Below are 15,701 nucleotides of genomic sequence, written 5' to 3' on the forward strand. Positions count from 1 at the left end.
AAAGACCAGAGCAATGTCTTACACAGGCTGGAAATGTGAGACATTCGTCTTGACACTGCTGCTGCCCGGACTTGATCTTCAGTCCTTCAGGAATTCCTGTGTGGGGTGGAGCTCAGGAGGTCACAGATGGGAGAGATTATTCAGAATTAAAGGTTTAACAGTAAAACTGGTCCTTTGCCTTGCTTTCATGAAGTGTTGTATTAGCACAAATGCACCAGCAGTGTGGGCTGTAGCCTTGAATCTCTGGCACTAAAAGTCTAGGGAGAGAATTTGAGAAATTTTTATTTTTTAAAACTGGTATTAGCATGAATGTATGATTCAATAAACATATACATGTAACAGCAGAAACTTTACATTTCACCTTCATACTGCTGAAATAAACTTTAAAATAGAAATCCTACAAGCAAGAAAAATAACCGGCCACTTTGTGTGGCAATGCAAACTGTAAGGTACGGGTTTATTTCCTCATGGCTTAAAAATGCTGCTTCTAAAGAAGCAGATGCTTTGCACCCTGACCAATGTAGCAAAATGTCCTTAGTTGAATTGTGAGGCCTGCCAATTTTGTTTTATTTATATAATATATATAACCACTCCCTGTAGAAAAGGGAGGCTTATTTTAAAGGTATTTAGGCAGGAAAGTACTTCATGATTAAGCTAACCTATTCTTTTTAAAAAACTTAGGTTTTAAGTGGGGGGCACTATGCATTTTCTGTATTTCTCTGCTCTTCCCTCTGTTCTTGAGGGGAGAGTAGCATGAAAACTACTAAGCATTGACTTTTTTTTCCATTATACCTCTTGAAAACTGCTGTTAATGATCCAGTAGAGTTCAAGAGCACATGAGCATTGCCTCCTTTTTCTCTTCCCTTTCACCTAAACTTGAGTGTTTAATTTTTACTCTGTGAATACTTTTCTGATGATCCCCTGTGAGAAGCTGGTATTTTAGCAGCCACCTTGTAAGGAAGCAAACTAAAGCAGGCGAATGTGAACTGTTTCTATCCCTGTTTTATAGAAGGTTACTGGAAGTTAAAGGAGGTTGAATTTTATTCTCTTAGCAACAGCTACCTCTTTTTTTCTGTGCTTAAGAGATGACTAAAATAAAGTAGCTTTAATGCCATGACTCTGTTCTTAGATTTCGGTAAGACTAGGGAATGAAAGGAAAAGGCTCCAGCCTTGTTGCCACTTGTATTCTGATTATGAAGTGTCCTAATCTGTGTCCTAATCTTTAAACAAATTGCAGAAGTAGCTTAGATTTTGTATTCACAAAAGTCCACTGGTAAAGGGGTGCTGATGGGTGGGTTTGTCAGGAGGGATATAATGCTGTTACCTGCCCTGCCCCTCTGCAGGAGGCTCTCTCCCACAGCTGAGGTCTCTCTTGGCAAGTGCTGTGTTTGCTCCCTGAGCTCCACCTGAGAGTGGTGGGTGACTGGACTTGTATTGCCCTCTCTGGGGGGACGGTGACCGCTGGCACGGGGACGGGACAGCCGGTAACATCTCAGGCAGCAGCTGCTCAATGCAGCCCGGCTCATCTGTCACAGCCCTTGGCTGTCCCCGGTATAAACAGTATCAAGGCGCTGTTGTATTTTGGAACAAATGAGCTTTTTAAGTCAAGCTTTTTGAAACAAAGATTTTCTTCATACAAATGGCTTACAGATGGGAGGGATACGGGCAAGAGAACAAAACGCAACTTGGGAGAAAAAGGAAACCTAAAGTTTTTGGGAGGTACCCCGAGATACAAGATTCTTTGGGGTTTTTGACAGATGAGGGGGATACTTTAGGAAAGCTTTAGGAAACTGAGGTGGTGTTTAATAAGGACACAAAGAAAATGCTCTCTTTGTGCTGAAATGTTCCCACTTCTATTTGTTTTGTATGTTTTCAATTAGAAAGTATTCCTGCTGCGTATCTGTATCTCCCCTTGAAAGTAAAACCAGATGTGCAATGGTTGTTTTGAACAGAAATATCTTAAGTATTTTTATTTTTCTTCTAAAGATAAATTCATTTACAAAACAACGTAAATGGATGTGCGTTTGTAGTTGGAAGGGAGAAATTCCTGGGTCCTCCCCTCCTTTTTATATCACTTATGCATAAGTTTTTTCACTACTCCTCATCTCAGTTTTAATATAATAAGCGTGATATGCTGTACACCATGGTAGGATGTGAGTAGACAACACAGTCCATAAAATGTCACTGTCCACAAGGATGTTATGCCTGCTTATGGCTGTTTGTTTGATCTCGCATGGGTGGCTACGAACAGCTGCTTGGGACAGGTTTGTGCATCTTTCAGGATTCAAAGGCTGCTTCCAGGATGGTGTTCACCAATGCTGCAGGGATGGTAATCCGCGATGAAATGCGCTGTGACCTTTGCATGTCAGGCCATTTTCAGGTGAAGTCCTTGGTGTGTCGCTGCTTCTTCACTTCTCTCTATAAGTCTCTTAATTCACTCAAAGTTTTGCTGTAGCTCAAATGCACGTGTGAATGGCTTTTAGCACAGTTGCCTTCTGTTTCAGTTCTGTTGAAACAAATTCATCTCTCTCCTGCAGCTCAGTAAGTCCCTGAAAGAAGAGGTGAGCTCTGGCAGCCGTGGTTGCTCTCAGCGTACTGCAGCCAGGCTCAGGAAACACAAGCTTCTATCTCCTGCATATGAACTCCATTTCACAGCAGGGTTGAGAAGCTCCAGGCGCTTCATTTCAGATAATTTATTCCACATGCGTGTGCTAAGTCACTTGGCCTTTGTGCCTTAATGTCCATGGCTGTCACTTGATGCAGCTCTGGAGCTGGCCCGTCTCTCCTGACTTACTGCACCCCTTGCAGGGAGTGCTGTGCTGACTGTACAGCGAGACTCTGACCCTGCACTCAGCAGCAGGACCAAGCTCAGAGGCAGAGTTCAAGCATAACAGATCACTCTCCTCAGTGAGGAAAAGGTGGCTTACACACCTACCATTCAAATTCTCACGGAACATCACTGTTTTAACTTTTTTTTAATTTCCAGAAAAAAAAATCTAGTTTGGACACTTCCAAAGCTGACAGATCCCTGAATTAACCTCCTGCCTCAAACTAAGCTGAGGAGGGATGTACCAACCACGTGTTTGAAACGCACGCATCTTTCAGTGGCCCTGATGAGTTTAGTAACCCAGCTCAGAACCCTGCTCAGTGCTGGAGGACTGCAAAGGAGGCTGGAGATGCTGTTGTTAGTCCTCCGCTTCAAGTAGGCTACTACAGGGATTTGTCAGCTTGGGGTATGCTGCTTCTGAGCTTCTTTTCCCTGCTTTGGACTTTCCCAGCCTGGCCTTGGAAGAACACAAACATTTTGGACAGAAACATACTCAGGTTTAGGAACAGCATGACAGAAAGGAAACAGCACAAGTTCACTGTAGGCAAAGGCAGAGAAGAGCTTCAAAGCCCTTGTTCAGTTGTTTCCCCAGCCTAGGTGAGCACAAAGCAAGGGCAGTTGTGCTCCCTTCCCATTTTATTTTTTATCAGAAAACAAAGAAACACCTGTGGGGCTGAGGGAAAGTGGGTGTGTACATCTGAACAAGGACTTGCTAAGAGATCTCATGATATTCCTGCCCATGAAGGACGTACCCGTGTCCCTCACCTTAGGGTGCAGTCACTCAGAGATGTGCTTCCAGCACCACTCTTACATTATGGCTCTTGCCCCTTCTCCTTCACTTCCCTTTGTTATGTGCTGTTTTTTCAAGGATTGGTTTCAGAGATGACAGTGCCCAGGATTATCCTACCTCTTCCCCCCCATGGGACAAGTCAAGCCTCATGAATTCTCACCCCAGCCCCTTGAGGAACAAGCACCTGTAAAGTACTGTAAAGCCCCAGTCCCCACAAGGACTGCATGGACTGGGGTTGCGAGCCTGCCTGCGCTTAATGAGTAACTATTAGAAGCTCCTGTCTGTTGTTTGGGTCCTGATCTGCTCTTCCTTTCATCCTCCTGCTCCCTGCCCTTGCCTTGCTCTTTGGTACTGAGCTGAACTTAGGCCTCCTCTGCCTGCTTCTCACTGCAGCCTCACGAGCAGAGCTGGCCTAGAAGCAGTGGTCACAACGCGCTTGTGTCCAGCTCCGGCACGTCACAAGCCCCAGAGCTAGTCCTACTCCTTAGGGCCTCGTGTTGCTTCTTTACCCCTTGACAAGTACCTGTGATTAGGACGCTTTAAAAAAATTGTAAATGCATATGCAGGAGAGGGGCTAAGGTACTGCCCTGGACACAATCTGTTTAACATTGCATAGTTTTAGTTCGATAAAGGTCATTGTGTGTGGATTAGGTATCAAGCAAGAAACCCTGAAGCCCAAGCCCCGCTGCTGCCAGCGCTGGAAGTCGTGGCCTGTTGGTCTCTGCAGGGCTACACCAGGGTCGTGCAGGGCCACTATCAGGCCTCCAATGTTGTTGTCACTGTGAGGGTGTTTTCACTGCCAGGTCGATCCAGGCTCTTACCTGCTCCGTGCCTGGAGCTATAATTTAGTGCTCAAATTCTGCGGTGTGCTCAACCCAGGCCAGCTGGCTGAGCTGGTCTGCAGCCTACAGCTGGATTCGTACTCGTGGCGGGCAGGACATGGCCTAACCCACGGGGGAACCGGCGATGCCCCAAGTGCCTAGAAAAGCCAGATATCCTCCCACAGACCCATCACGGCAGGTGATTCCAGCCTGCTACAGCGCTGCTGTGGCAGCAGCTCCCCAGCGCCCTAGCCCCACAAGTCACTGAGCTCTGTGCCCTTCAGACGGGAGCTGCGGGCCGGCTCTGCCTGTCCCTGCCCGTGCCAAGCCTGACTCACCTGCAGGAGCGCTGACACGCTCGCGGCGCTGAGCAGGAGCACGTAGTCAGTGGCGCTGCCTCGTGCCCCAGCCGGGCGTAGCCAAGGTCCCTCTGCAGGTCAAGAGCCTGCCCTCGTTTGCCGTAAGCTACTGATACACTTGCCACTAAAATTGTATAAATAAGAGCTAATTTCCAGCCAGGCTGATGTTTTATTCATGGTGGTGTCATCCCACACCCAGTAAAAGATGGATGATTTCATACTGGAAGTGCCAACCTATTTGAACCTGAGGCTGGGAACTGGTGGTAGGATTTTTATCCCCTCCCCTTGCTGTGAACTTCCACTGCAAAGAAGTAGCTTTCCCTCTCCCTTGTGCTTTTTTTTTTTCCTTTTTCTGAGTGGCTTCTTACTGCTAGTAGCAGCAGAGCAGTGACAGCGCTAAGCACAGCCTTCGAGCCCCACCAGTGACGCTTTGACTGTTGGAGGGATCGCTAAACTGCTATGAAGCCATCCCTGTCTTCCCCCAAAACGGCATCGCTCCCTTGTGCTGAACCTGTTCCCAGTGCATGCACTTTCCCTGTGCTTGGCCTGGGTCAAGCCCTGGTTTCCTCGTCTCCACCGCTGCCAGGAGCTGGCCCTATCCCAGGATGGGCTTCAGGGCCCTCTCTGCAATATTCCCAGAAGAAGGAATACTGCAGGGACGAGCCCATCGTTTCTACCTGAAGCCTGACTTTAAAGCGCATGAGGGCTGCAGCCCAGGCTTGCTTGACTCGATGGCCACTTATTAAACACAATTTAATTCCTGATAATAGCTTTGACTACTGCTCATACACATTGGCACTTTCTACCTTGAATGCCAGGAGAAGACAGTGTTGAGGCATACAAACAAATCTCCTATTGCTTTCTCCTTCCTTCCCCTTTTCTCCTAATCTACACCAGAATCCTCATATGACAAATGAACCCGTAATTTCCTTCGCTAGATGCTGAAATCTTCCCCCTTACAACTGCCTTACAACTCCTGTCCTCCACCAGGGTACGGTACCAGGGGCTGGCAGCACGACGCTGGGCCAAGGTGACACGGTCAGCGAGGACAGAAACGAGCTGGCAGAGAGGCAGACCCTACAAACCAGGACGCCTGCTGCAAGGGAGAGCCCGGGTTGGGATTTCTCACCTGGCTCAGCCTGGGCATCCCATTTCCAAGCTAACTCCAGCATCGCCCAGTCCAGGCTGCACACATCAGTGGGAGCAGCCGAGGGCTGCTCATCCCAGCACCTCCCAGCGGGAATGGCCCCGTGCAACAGCTCCGCACGCAGTGCCTGCGTCACGGCAGCCTGTTCCTCCTGGGGCCCTCTGCTGCACGCCGTGGCGGCAGGGTGCTGGGAACACGACAACCCCGTTGCCCATAAACTGCTGCCACGCAGCTGGGGCACTGGAACACATGGAGCTATACAGGGAAAACAGCCCCAAAGCGTGCCTGCTCTCCGACTTGTGCGCAACTTGCTTTCACACAGGGCACGCTCACAGAGGAGGTCGCTGGCCCACCCTCGCGTTCCCCAAGGGTGCTTTTCACGCACGCTTCGCTATGGGAGCGCTTTCCTGGTCACCGTTACCCTGCCTGCTTTGGAGGAATAGTTATTCTCCTATTTCTTTGTGTTTCCCAAGACACCTATCCCTGCCAGGCCCTTCCGAGGTTGCAGAGCTGAGGAACGAAACCTCACGGAAATGAAAGTTCAGGAGGAAGAAGGGGGATAAATGTAGAAAAAATGCCTTTTTTTTTTTTTTTGGTTACCTCACTTTGAGTGAGGTAAGGGACTCCTGGCCTAGATCCATTTGAGCAAAAGAGATGTGATGAGACTGCCAGTAAGAGAGAATTGTTCAGAAGGAGAGAGGGGGGCTGAGAAAACTTAAAGGACCTGAAGTAATTTTGAAGGTGTCATTCATTAATTTTGCTATTCATTAACTTCATTAGCTTCTGCTTTGGTGCTCATTTCCTCACCCTGAAGAACAATCAAGCGCTTAATTTTCTACTTAAGTAGTGTGCTGTCTCCAGAGAAATGATGGGAATCTATCGAGAAGCGGGAGCATCGTAACATACCCTTCACATCTCCCTTAGAGAAGATGGGAGTGCAGGGTGCCTTCCAGCAGGGATCAGGTACTTCTCTCACCGAATTGAGCTTTTTGGGACACTACCGTGAGGCCAGACCAGCTGCTTGCAGCCCCTGGATGGGAGATGTGCAGTGTCCAGCCGGCAGGCAGTGACCCCAAACCTACAGCCCCCCACAGGGCCGTGCTGTGGGGCAGGCAAGGCTCGGCCTGCGTTACCCACTGCTGCTGGAAGCGAGTCTTGGAGTGATGGATATTGAAAGAGATTGCGTTGTCTTTATTTGGCATAAGGATAAGATCTGTGTTTTATTAAGGAATGGTAGCACAGTACAAAAATATGATTGTATAAAATCTGTGAAAAATGATACCGTTTAAAATATCCTTTTCTCCTATCACATGTTCCTTTCTTTTTAAAAATCTCTATATTGTAAACGCTTGTAATCTTTTTCTACCAGCGCTAGGAAGCCAAGAATGGTCCTCCTTGGTCCTTGGATTTGCCTCAAAAATAAAGATCTTCAGAAGTGGCAGAAGAAACAAAACAAAATAAAAACCTTCCAGAAAAGTCTGTGGAAAAAGAAAAAAAAAGAAAAAAAAAAACACAAAAACCCACTTTGTTTCTATTCACAGGACATGAGAACATCCAGCGTTTGGTATTGTTTGATGCTTGTAGGAGCAAAGTCCCCCAGCCCTGACCAGCAAAGGCTTCTAGGACAGGAGGGGTGCGGGCACCAGGAGACCCATGAAATGAATGGCCCTGCCGCGTATTTAAAGGCAAGCCGGTGCTGTGCCAGTGTCAAGGCAAAGCCTTGCAGTCTGCAGCACACCACACGCTTACTGGTCTGTCCTGGACCCTTTTCAGCACCTCTCATGGATGTCCATGGGATTGGGATTGGGATCCTAGCTGGAAACCTGCTTTGGTCAGAAATTAAACAGTGAAGGACCCATCTACCTGACTGAAATAGTAAATTTATCCTACCTTATTTTCCTTTTCCACAGTTAGCAAAAATAATTCCTGCTCACGAAGTGATACATCTTCAGCAACATCTGGAAATAATGCTTTTTTTGGGATGAGGCTATGTTTTTTCCGAAGAGTCCAAGCAAATTAGGACCTTATTTTCTTTCTACTGCCAGCCCGACCACTGATTTTATTCAGAGGTTTTGTTTCTGAGCCTGGTTTTTAAAGAAAGCTAACAAGTACTGAGTTAAATTCCATCAACATGCCTGGAAGCTACCCTGCAATATCAAATCCTGTACATTTTTACTAATAAATATAATTGTTGGCACTGCTGAAGCAGCCTACTTAGGAGATAGATTATCAAAGCAAGTTCTGTTGCAATGCTGCGACTAAACAGGGAAGTACAGATGGGGAAAAATGTTTGATTTTGAAAACTTCACAGACTTTCCAGGGGCTCCTAGGACAACCTAAGGTCTTGTCTACGTGGTGAAGTGATCTGGCAGAACATTTGTGGGCCAGCTGTCAGCAGCATCTGGCCTTTGCCAAAACCCTGCATGTTTCACGTTGGGCTGTACGAGTGCTGCTCCCTTTCACCATGTGGGCAGCCCTGGGGCTGGAAAATGGCCCGAGTGGAAGCTGGCTGCTTAATGAAGAGAAAACAGTGTTATGGTGAGCATAAAACATGCCGAGGGGTTGGCAGAGTTGCAGTGGATGCAGAGGCAGGCTGGTAAGCGTGCAATTCTCGTTTCTGTCCCTGAATTCCCATGGACTCCACTAGCAGCCAGAGTGCTTGTATATGAGCAGGAGATACAAGCACCTTTCTGGCAATTCCAGTCACTAATGTGCCTTCCTTTGGCCTTACCCAGTGCCAAGAAGTGACACCGGAGCTCCAGTGAAGCAGTAACCACGAGACTATCTATGTCTCCTGCCCCCCCTCCTAGCCAGAGCAGAGCGAGATGAGATGGGAACATACGAGACGGACGAGGCAGGAGGTTCCTCCTCCTTGCTCTGGTCTTACCCTTGGGCTGTAGGATCAAGACCTGAATGGGTGGGAGCACGGTGCATGGGATCTGTTAACAACCGACAGACAGCTCCTTGCAGCAGCTCCGGCTAGGCAGAGGATGGGCACAGAGACGTGCTGGGGCGAAGTCACCCTGCGAGGAAACCTGGAGCTGGCTGTGCCCTGAGGCCCCGGGGACACCCAGACGTAGTGTGAAGCACACCCACACTGCTGACTCCTGCGTGCAAAGCTTGGGCACAGAGGCAAGGACCGCTTTTGTCCAAGTAACAGTGAATTGTGGTCATTCCCCTGCTGCCGGGCGGGGGCGGGTAGCGGAACTCCTCGGTTTTGCTCAATGTCTCAGCCAAGGACGAGCTGGTTAAAGCAATTGCACAACCCACGGCTGGCACGACCGTCCCTCGCGCATGCAGGAGGGGCTCAATAATTCAGTGAGCAAACCCCGAGCCGGCAGCAGGCTTGGGCTCCAGCCAAGTCTCAGGAAGTTGTCCTAGCATCAAATAACAGCTCTGCTCAACAGCTTGAGGTCTCCCTCCTCGGGAAGGCACAGTCTGCCAGGGGAAGGAGAAATCCCCAGCCCACAGGTTTTCTGCTGCTCGAATAGAGGAAAGAGGGGCAGGGGCTGATGTACTGGGTCATACTGGTATCGTGTGACCTTTCCCTGTCCCAGCAGTGCCAACGGAGACAGAAAGCTAGGCGGCCTTTGCCAAAACCTTAGGAAATATTGCCATTTGCCCTAGTCCACACAGTGACCATCGTGATTTTTTTTTCCTTCTTCTTCGTTTCGTTTTTTTTTTAATTATTTTTAAATAAAGTGTATTTAGTGCTGGTGAAAGGTGCTGAATTGGCAGCATTGGGGATGGGTGTCCCTCTGCCTGGCCATGGTGGTTTCTCCCCTCGGCACCGACCCCATGCTGGCACCCAGGTCTCCCAGAGCTGCCTGGACCACCGGCGGCTGAGGGGGGGCTCCCACCTCCCGTCCCAGGCTCTGAGGCTGCTGACCTGGGCCAGGCTGGAGCTGGCAGTGCCGGGGTTGGCACATCACCATGAGCTGCTCCAGCTGCTGTGGGGACACAACTTCTGCAAGCAGGAGCCTGTCTGCTCCCGATGAACCCGTCTGCTCCTGAGGAAGGCATCAGGACCGCAGCCCAGGTCACCGGGCCTGAGCATGAGGTGGAGGGAGAGTGGAAGCCCCCCGGGTGCCGCTCATCTCTCTGCCTTTCTGTAGTGCCTAGTCCAGACCCCACGCCAAGTGCTTCAGTGCAGACTGATTGTCTCTTCCTTCCCACTCCCTTTTACCCGCCTCGCTAAAGTGCAAACGAACGCAACTGAATCGCCCCGGGTGCCACAGCCCGGCTCACGAGCGTGGTCCCACAGAGCCAAGGGGGGCCTCAAGCCCCCCACTCACCCATGCCAGACCCGAGCCAGCCTTTCAAATAATACCCCTGCGTGTCCCCCCCACCCCAAACGCTGGCGCCAACCTGTGCCACCACTTGGCCAAAGGGAGACCCCTTTGCTCCCCCGTCAGTGGGCACCCACCGCCCCCATCCCGCCCTCCCTCCCCTCCTTCCCTATCCCCAGCACCCCGTGCCAGCCGCCCCGGGGCTCTGCCGGGTGGCAGAGAGGGGCAAAGCAGCCTGCTCCAGCCTCCCATCCACGTTAAAGCTAAATGCAGCACCAAAATAGTTACAAAAATAGAGTTTCGGGTCCATTGGCCCGACTTAGCTATTAATACTACGGCTATGAAATGTCTGAAAATAACAGCCTCTCTCTCTGTACACACCTTCCCCCCCACCCCGTACTGAGAATATTGCCGTTCGCCCGTTCCTGTTGTGACAAGGCATGAATATGCCTGTTTTCCCTACATTTTAAATATAATTTATGCTTTAACTCACCCCACACTTCTATCCCCCCATATTGTAAACAAACATGGCAGAAAGGGGTTTGGGAAAAAGAAAAAAAAAGGGCTGTTTTAAAAAACCTTCATCATCAAGTGGTCTGAACAGTATTTCTGACTCCTGGGAGTCAAATCTTTCCAGGTCGTTTAAAAGGACAGAAGGTACCTGTGACTTCTGATGAAGGCTCTGATGTCCTTCTCGAGTTTCCCATTGGATGCTCTCTGATGGGGATGAGAGACAGAATGTATTTGCTTTCCTCTATCCAAAAGTCACAAAATGTTTGATCGGCAAACCCGTGACTAAAAAAAGTAAATACAGAAAATAAACAACAACCCACAGCCTCTTTCTTAAGTTTCCCCGTCTATCCAGTTTTCAAAGTGCAAAACCTAGAGAAGCATAGAATGATTTTCTTGCTTTTTTTTTTCTTTTGTTAGGGCTTTTTTTCCCCACGTGCTTAACTAGTATGGCCTTTCTATAGCAAAAGTCAGATAAAGCGTAATTGCAATCATTTCTGCACATGGAATTATGGATCATTCCAGTGACTTGAGAATCTAAGCTGTTAATAGGCTAAAAAAAAGGATTTTTTTATCTTTTTTTTGATTGTTTTCTCTTTGCATTATAATTAAGCATGAATATATATTAATATATTACACTGCTTGGATTGCAGCTGGAGCAATCCAAACCTTCCTATGCTGTAAAACTAACCCCTGCCCTTGCACTCCCCAGATCAAGAGCTGTTTTTTCTCCTCCCTGTGCCGCTTATCCTCAGTTCCCACGATTAAAAGTCCCTCCCAGCCCCCCTCCCCCCCTTTTTTTTTTTTTAGTAGATATTGCCACATTCTTAAATTCATGCATTGCTGCATTGCTATTGCACATATATAAAGGATTGCTCTCTCCCTCCCAGCTGCTCCCCTCCCCTCACTGGTTGTGCACGTCCTCCCTGCGGACGATCTTGTAGATGATCCAGTAGAAAATGTTGAAGATGAGGAACGCCATGGGGAAACCGATGCGCGAGATCTTGTCGATCTTCTTGGCTCGCTGAATGAAGAGCTTCCGCATCTCCTCGGGGGAGCGGGACGGCGGGGGGACGGGGTTGGCCGTGTTGTTGTTGTTGGCGCCCTTGACGGAGATGCCGTCCTTGGCTTGCAGGCACGCCGGCCCCATCCCGTAGGCGGTGAAGTTGAACCTGCCTTCGCCGGCTTCGTCCTCCTGAAACAGATTGAGCATGGGACTCTACTTAAAATGAGATATAGACAGTGCACCCTTGCTATAAGGCTCTCCACTGGCAATGCCCTGCTCTCGAGGGAGAGACGCCTCCGTCGAGCCCCGACCTCGGCACTGGTGGGCAAACCCAAAACCTCTGCTCCCGGGAGGTCAGCCTTATAGAGGGGTGCCAGCTGGGTGATGCGCAGAGGCAAAGCAGGGGATCCAGGCACCCCGTGGAGAGCAGAACGACTCCAGCCTCCTTGGTATCTTCGACATACTCGAACGGTTTACGGTACCACGTTTCTTTTTTTCCAGTTGCATCCCCTGTTTTGCTTCTGGCCCTCCCTCCCCCCGCTCCTAGCAGCACCTTCTTTGCTTTGCCTGCGGGGTACAGCTCGCCCAGAAGGAGGGGGCTCCATGGAACTCACGCAGTCGAAGCCACACCAGGAGGCTTCCTACAGAGTTACATGGACGTGCGGGCGGCACGGCCTGTCCAGGAAAAGACCTCTGCAGGCAGCACGGGGCCAACCCTCAGCTCGCCTGCCTGCGGGATATCCCCAAGCCCCTCAGCCCCTGTCTCATGAGCCCTCTGCCAGGCGAGCGGCAGAAGTTTCCCTTCCGTGTGCCAATGCTAAGACACGGCTCCTTGTGCTAATTCCAATTAATGAGCAGAAAAAAAATCCCTTATTTGCCAATCTCAAAGCAAATGTTGTTACTGTTTTTCTTGGCAGAGGCCTTGCAGCCCTATTCTCTTGCACACAAGGATGCAATCATGGAATCACGGGGAAATTTCCCGTCCTTATTTCTTTGCAGAGTGTCTTTTCTGGATGGCCCCTGTACCGAGCGGGTAGCTGCGTGGGATGGATGGACTGTGCTCGCTCAGGGGTGGGGAAGCAGAGGGAAGAGCACACTGGTGTTATCTAAGCAAAAATAAACAACCCAAACAAAGTCAAGCATTTTCTTTCTTTCTTTTCTTTTTTTTTTTTTTTTTTTTTTTTTTTTTAAATACAGAGGCAAACTGTCGAGCTGTATGATCTAGCAGCAGGCCTATTTGTTTCAGAGACCTGCTGAGCCTGATTAGCTGATGGTGGGTGATGCAGGCATTGCCAGGTGGCCACAACCACCTGCACTGCTGGTGGGGAAGGGGTACCTGGCCCCCCTGCTGCCCGCAGCAGCTCTGGCTGTGCTGCCATCACCCCGTGCATCTCTGGCTGGTGGCACAGGGTGGATGCAGGAGGCCCTGGGCTGCTGCTCTTCTTGCTGCGGTGCTGGGGTTGGCAGCAGTGACTGGCATCACTCGGCCCTGGGGAATCAGGGAGAGCTTTCAATCACTATCAGGAGAGCTTTCACATCACTGTCCAGGCTGGGCTGGCATCCTTGGCCTGGCTCTCCAAAAACACTCAAACACTCAAAGAGAGAGTTGTCTAGTCAGACTTTCTGGTCTATTTCTCCCTCTCTTTCCAGGCAGAATGAGGTAAGAGGTGGAAAGAACCAATCAAACCCTGGCAGCAGCTATTTAGCTATTTTTTATTTAATATAAATATATATTTAGCTATTAGCTTTTCTAATTATTATTTTTGTTTTTTAGAGAGGAAAAAAAGGAGTCTTTCTGACAAGAATGAGCTAGCATCTTGAATCTAACTCTCAGGAAAGCGAGAAACAGATGTATCTGGATTCACTTGTGTTAGTGCCAGACTGTTCATTGTGCTACTGCCAGACTGTGACACATGGTCTGGGGTGCTGAGCTGTGAAGAACAGCTAGTAGGTTTTGGTTTGGGTAGGCCTATTAATGTGAGTCTGACCCAGCTTCTTCAACCAGGACAGATCACTGCAACATATAATTTGTTTTCAGCCTCACGCGTCACGTCTGAACCAGGCAGAGCTACCCAGACACATCAGGACATTGGGACAGAGCAATTAGGTTCTCTGGCAGCTGTACTAATCCATTTGCATATTTGCAGTCAGCTCCTAGCTTTCTGATGAGCCTGCAAACCTTGCTCATTTTGCTTTTTCAAGTGTTTTTGTTTATGCTTTGTTCCAATTAAAATTGCTGTGAGATTAGGCAGGGATTGTAATAACAGCCTTGTGTTCAATGGAACATCTCTGGCAAATATCTTTTAAACTCATCAGTATATTAGTGTGGTTTTTTTTTTTTTCCTCCTCATTGTTTTATCAACACTAGTCCAGAGTGATCTGCATACAACAGCACGGCTTCAGAGAGGATGCTTAAATCTGGATAAATGGATACAAGCACTATGAGGCACCCAGGTTGAGTGGTTTTAGCTTTGGTTCTATTAATCAGGACACATTTTCTGAAACAAAAATAGCCCCAGTCGAGTATGAGATGGCAGGGTCTCACTCTGCTCTGACAAAATTAACGGGTGCTGATGGTCCCATCTGTTACTTCTTTTCCTTTGCATTTGTGCAATACTCTTTATCCCAGGTCCTGGCTGGACTAAGGAAAATTGAACAGTCATCTCCTGTTTTGTAGACAGAGGCAAATCTACAAAAAGCCAGGGAATCAGGCATGCTGATAGCCTGCCCTTTAGCCAATGCTGCCTCCTGGAATGCTGCTAGTTCTCCAGGCAGGCATTGTGAACTGCTGTATGATGGGTTAGACCCTGGGAAAGGTTTCTAATGGCTGAGACAGAGAAGTTCTGGAATGAATGGTCTCTGTATGGGATTGTTCAAAGGGGGCTCTCTAAAACATGGGCTAGACAAATATTTATAAGAAATGTTTTAGGCAGGGTAGCTTCAACCTTGATCTCCTAGGAGCTATCCTGAGACCCTCCTCAGCTCAATCTTCAGTGTTTCTTTCTAAAAATTACACTGTTTTGTCATGTTAGCTTGAGGGCAGTGTCTCAGACCTGGTGATAAAAACTGATACTGCCACCTGATTCTGCTAGTTAATTAAGGGCAGTTGTTAATTGATCACAGTCACCTTTATGTTTCCTTCTAGTGCATCCTTTGAGATGCGATCTCAGCTGCAGTACCTCAGCCTGAAAGCTAGTAGAGTCCAGGCTGCAGGGGGTACAATCTATGTGACATGCATGCTCAGGTTGGCATCAGTCATGGCAATGAGCATGGAGCGAGGCTAAGGCTGTGCAGAATGTTCTTTCCTTCCGAGAGGAATTTGCAGTCAGTTTGAGCAGCAGATGCTTTTGAACACAGAGATGACAGAAACAAAAGAGGTGTCACTTACCTCCGGGCTAATGTAGGCTGACTTTCAGGGGGATGCTGTTCTCTGACAGGCATCCCTCCCAGCTCCCTGCCTGCCTCCCCCCAAGCCCTCACTGTGTCTTCTGAAGAGGAGAACTCAGACCAGAACATCTCTCTGTGTGAAAATTGTTCTGATGAGAACAACCCTTTTGGCTTAAAATGCTTGGCTAGCTAACAAAAACCAGCTTGCTAGACCCCTGTGGTCAGCAGACTGTTAAAAGACACAATTCATCAAGTTTGCCCTGCTTTTTGATGCATGACTCCCTTTACTATCTGACCATGTACCGAGGACTTCCCTGGCCAGCTGACCATGTAGTGATGTTCTGCTGGGACAGATTCCAGCCGTGTCCTTCATGCCTTATGTATTACCTTGTGATGCCTCCTCTTCCTTCTGAACCTGAGCAGCTCTTTGTGCTGCCGGGACACAAAGTTGACGGCAGCATACTCTAGAAGTGCAGAGAACACAAACAGCAAGCACACGGCCATCCAGATGTCTATGGCCTTCACGTAGGACACCTAGGAGTCAGAGGGAGAGAGAGGGATGTGA

At 48.8% G+C, this 15,701-nt stretch overlaps 1 protein-coding gene across 2 annotated transcripts in view; it reads right to left on the reverse strand.

The window, feature by feature from the left end:
- Positions 1-1,939: 1,939 nt before the first annotated feature.
- The window catches only part of GLRA1 (glycine receptor alpha 1), a 47,958-nt gene continuing 34,196 nt past the window's right edge, over positions 1,940-15,701 (reverse strand). Inside the window, exons 8-9 of one of the 2 annotated variants that reach the window (XM_083798883.1) lie at positions 15,524-15,670; positions 1,940-11,938 (exon numbers count right to left, since the gene is read on the reverse strand). In XM_083798883.1, the coding sequence (XP_083655009.1) occupies positions 11,648-11,938; positions 15,524-15,670 (438 nt within the window). In that variant the 3' untranslated portion in view covers positions 1,940-11,647. Of the gene's footprint in view, positions 11,963-15,523; positions 15,671-15,701 lie in introns of both variants that reach the window. The other variant, XM_083798882.1, reaches the window with a different exon arrangement.

Source organism: Anser anser, assembly GCF_964211835.1.
Source record: "Anser anser genome assembly, chromosome: 14".
Taxonomy (NCBI): domain Eukaryota; kingdom Metazoa; phylum Chordata; class Aves; order Anseriformes; family Anatidae; genus Anser; species Anser anser.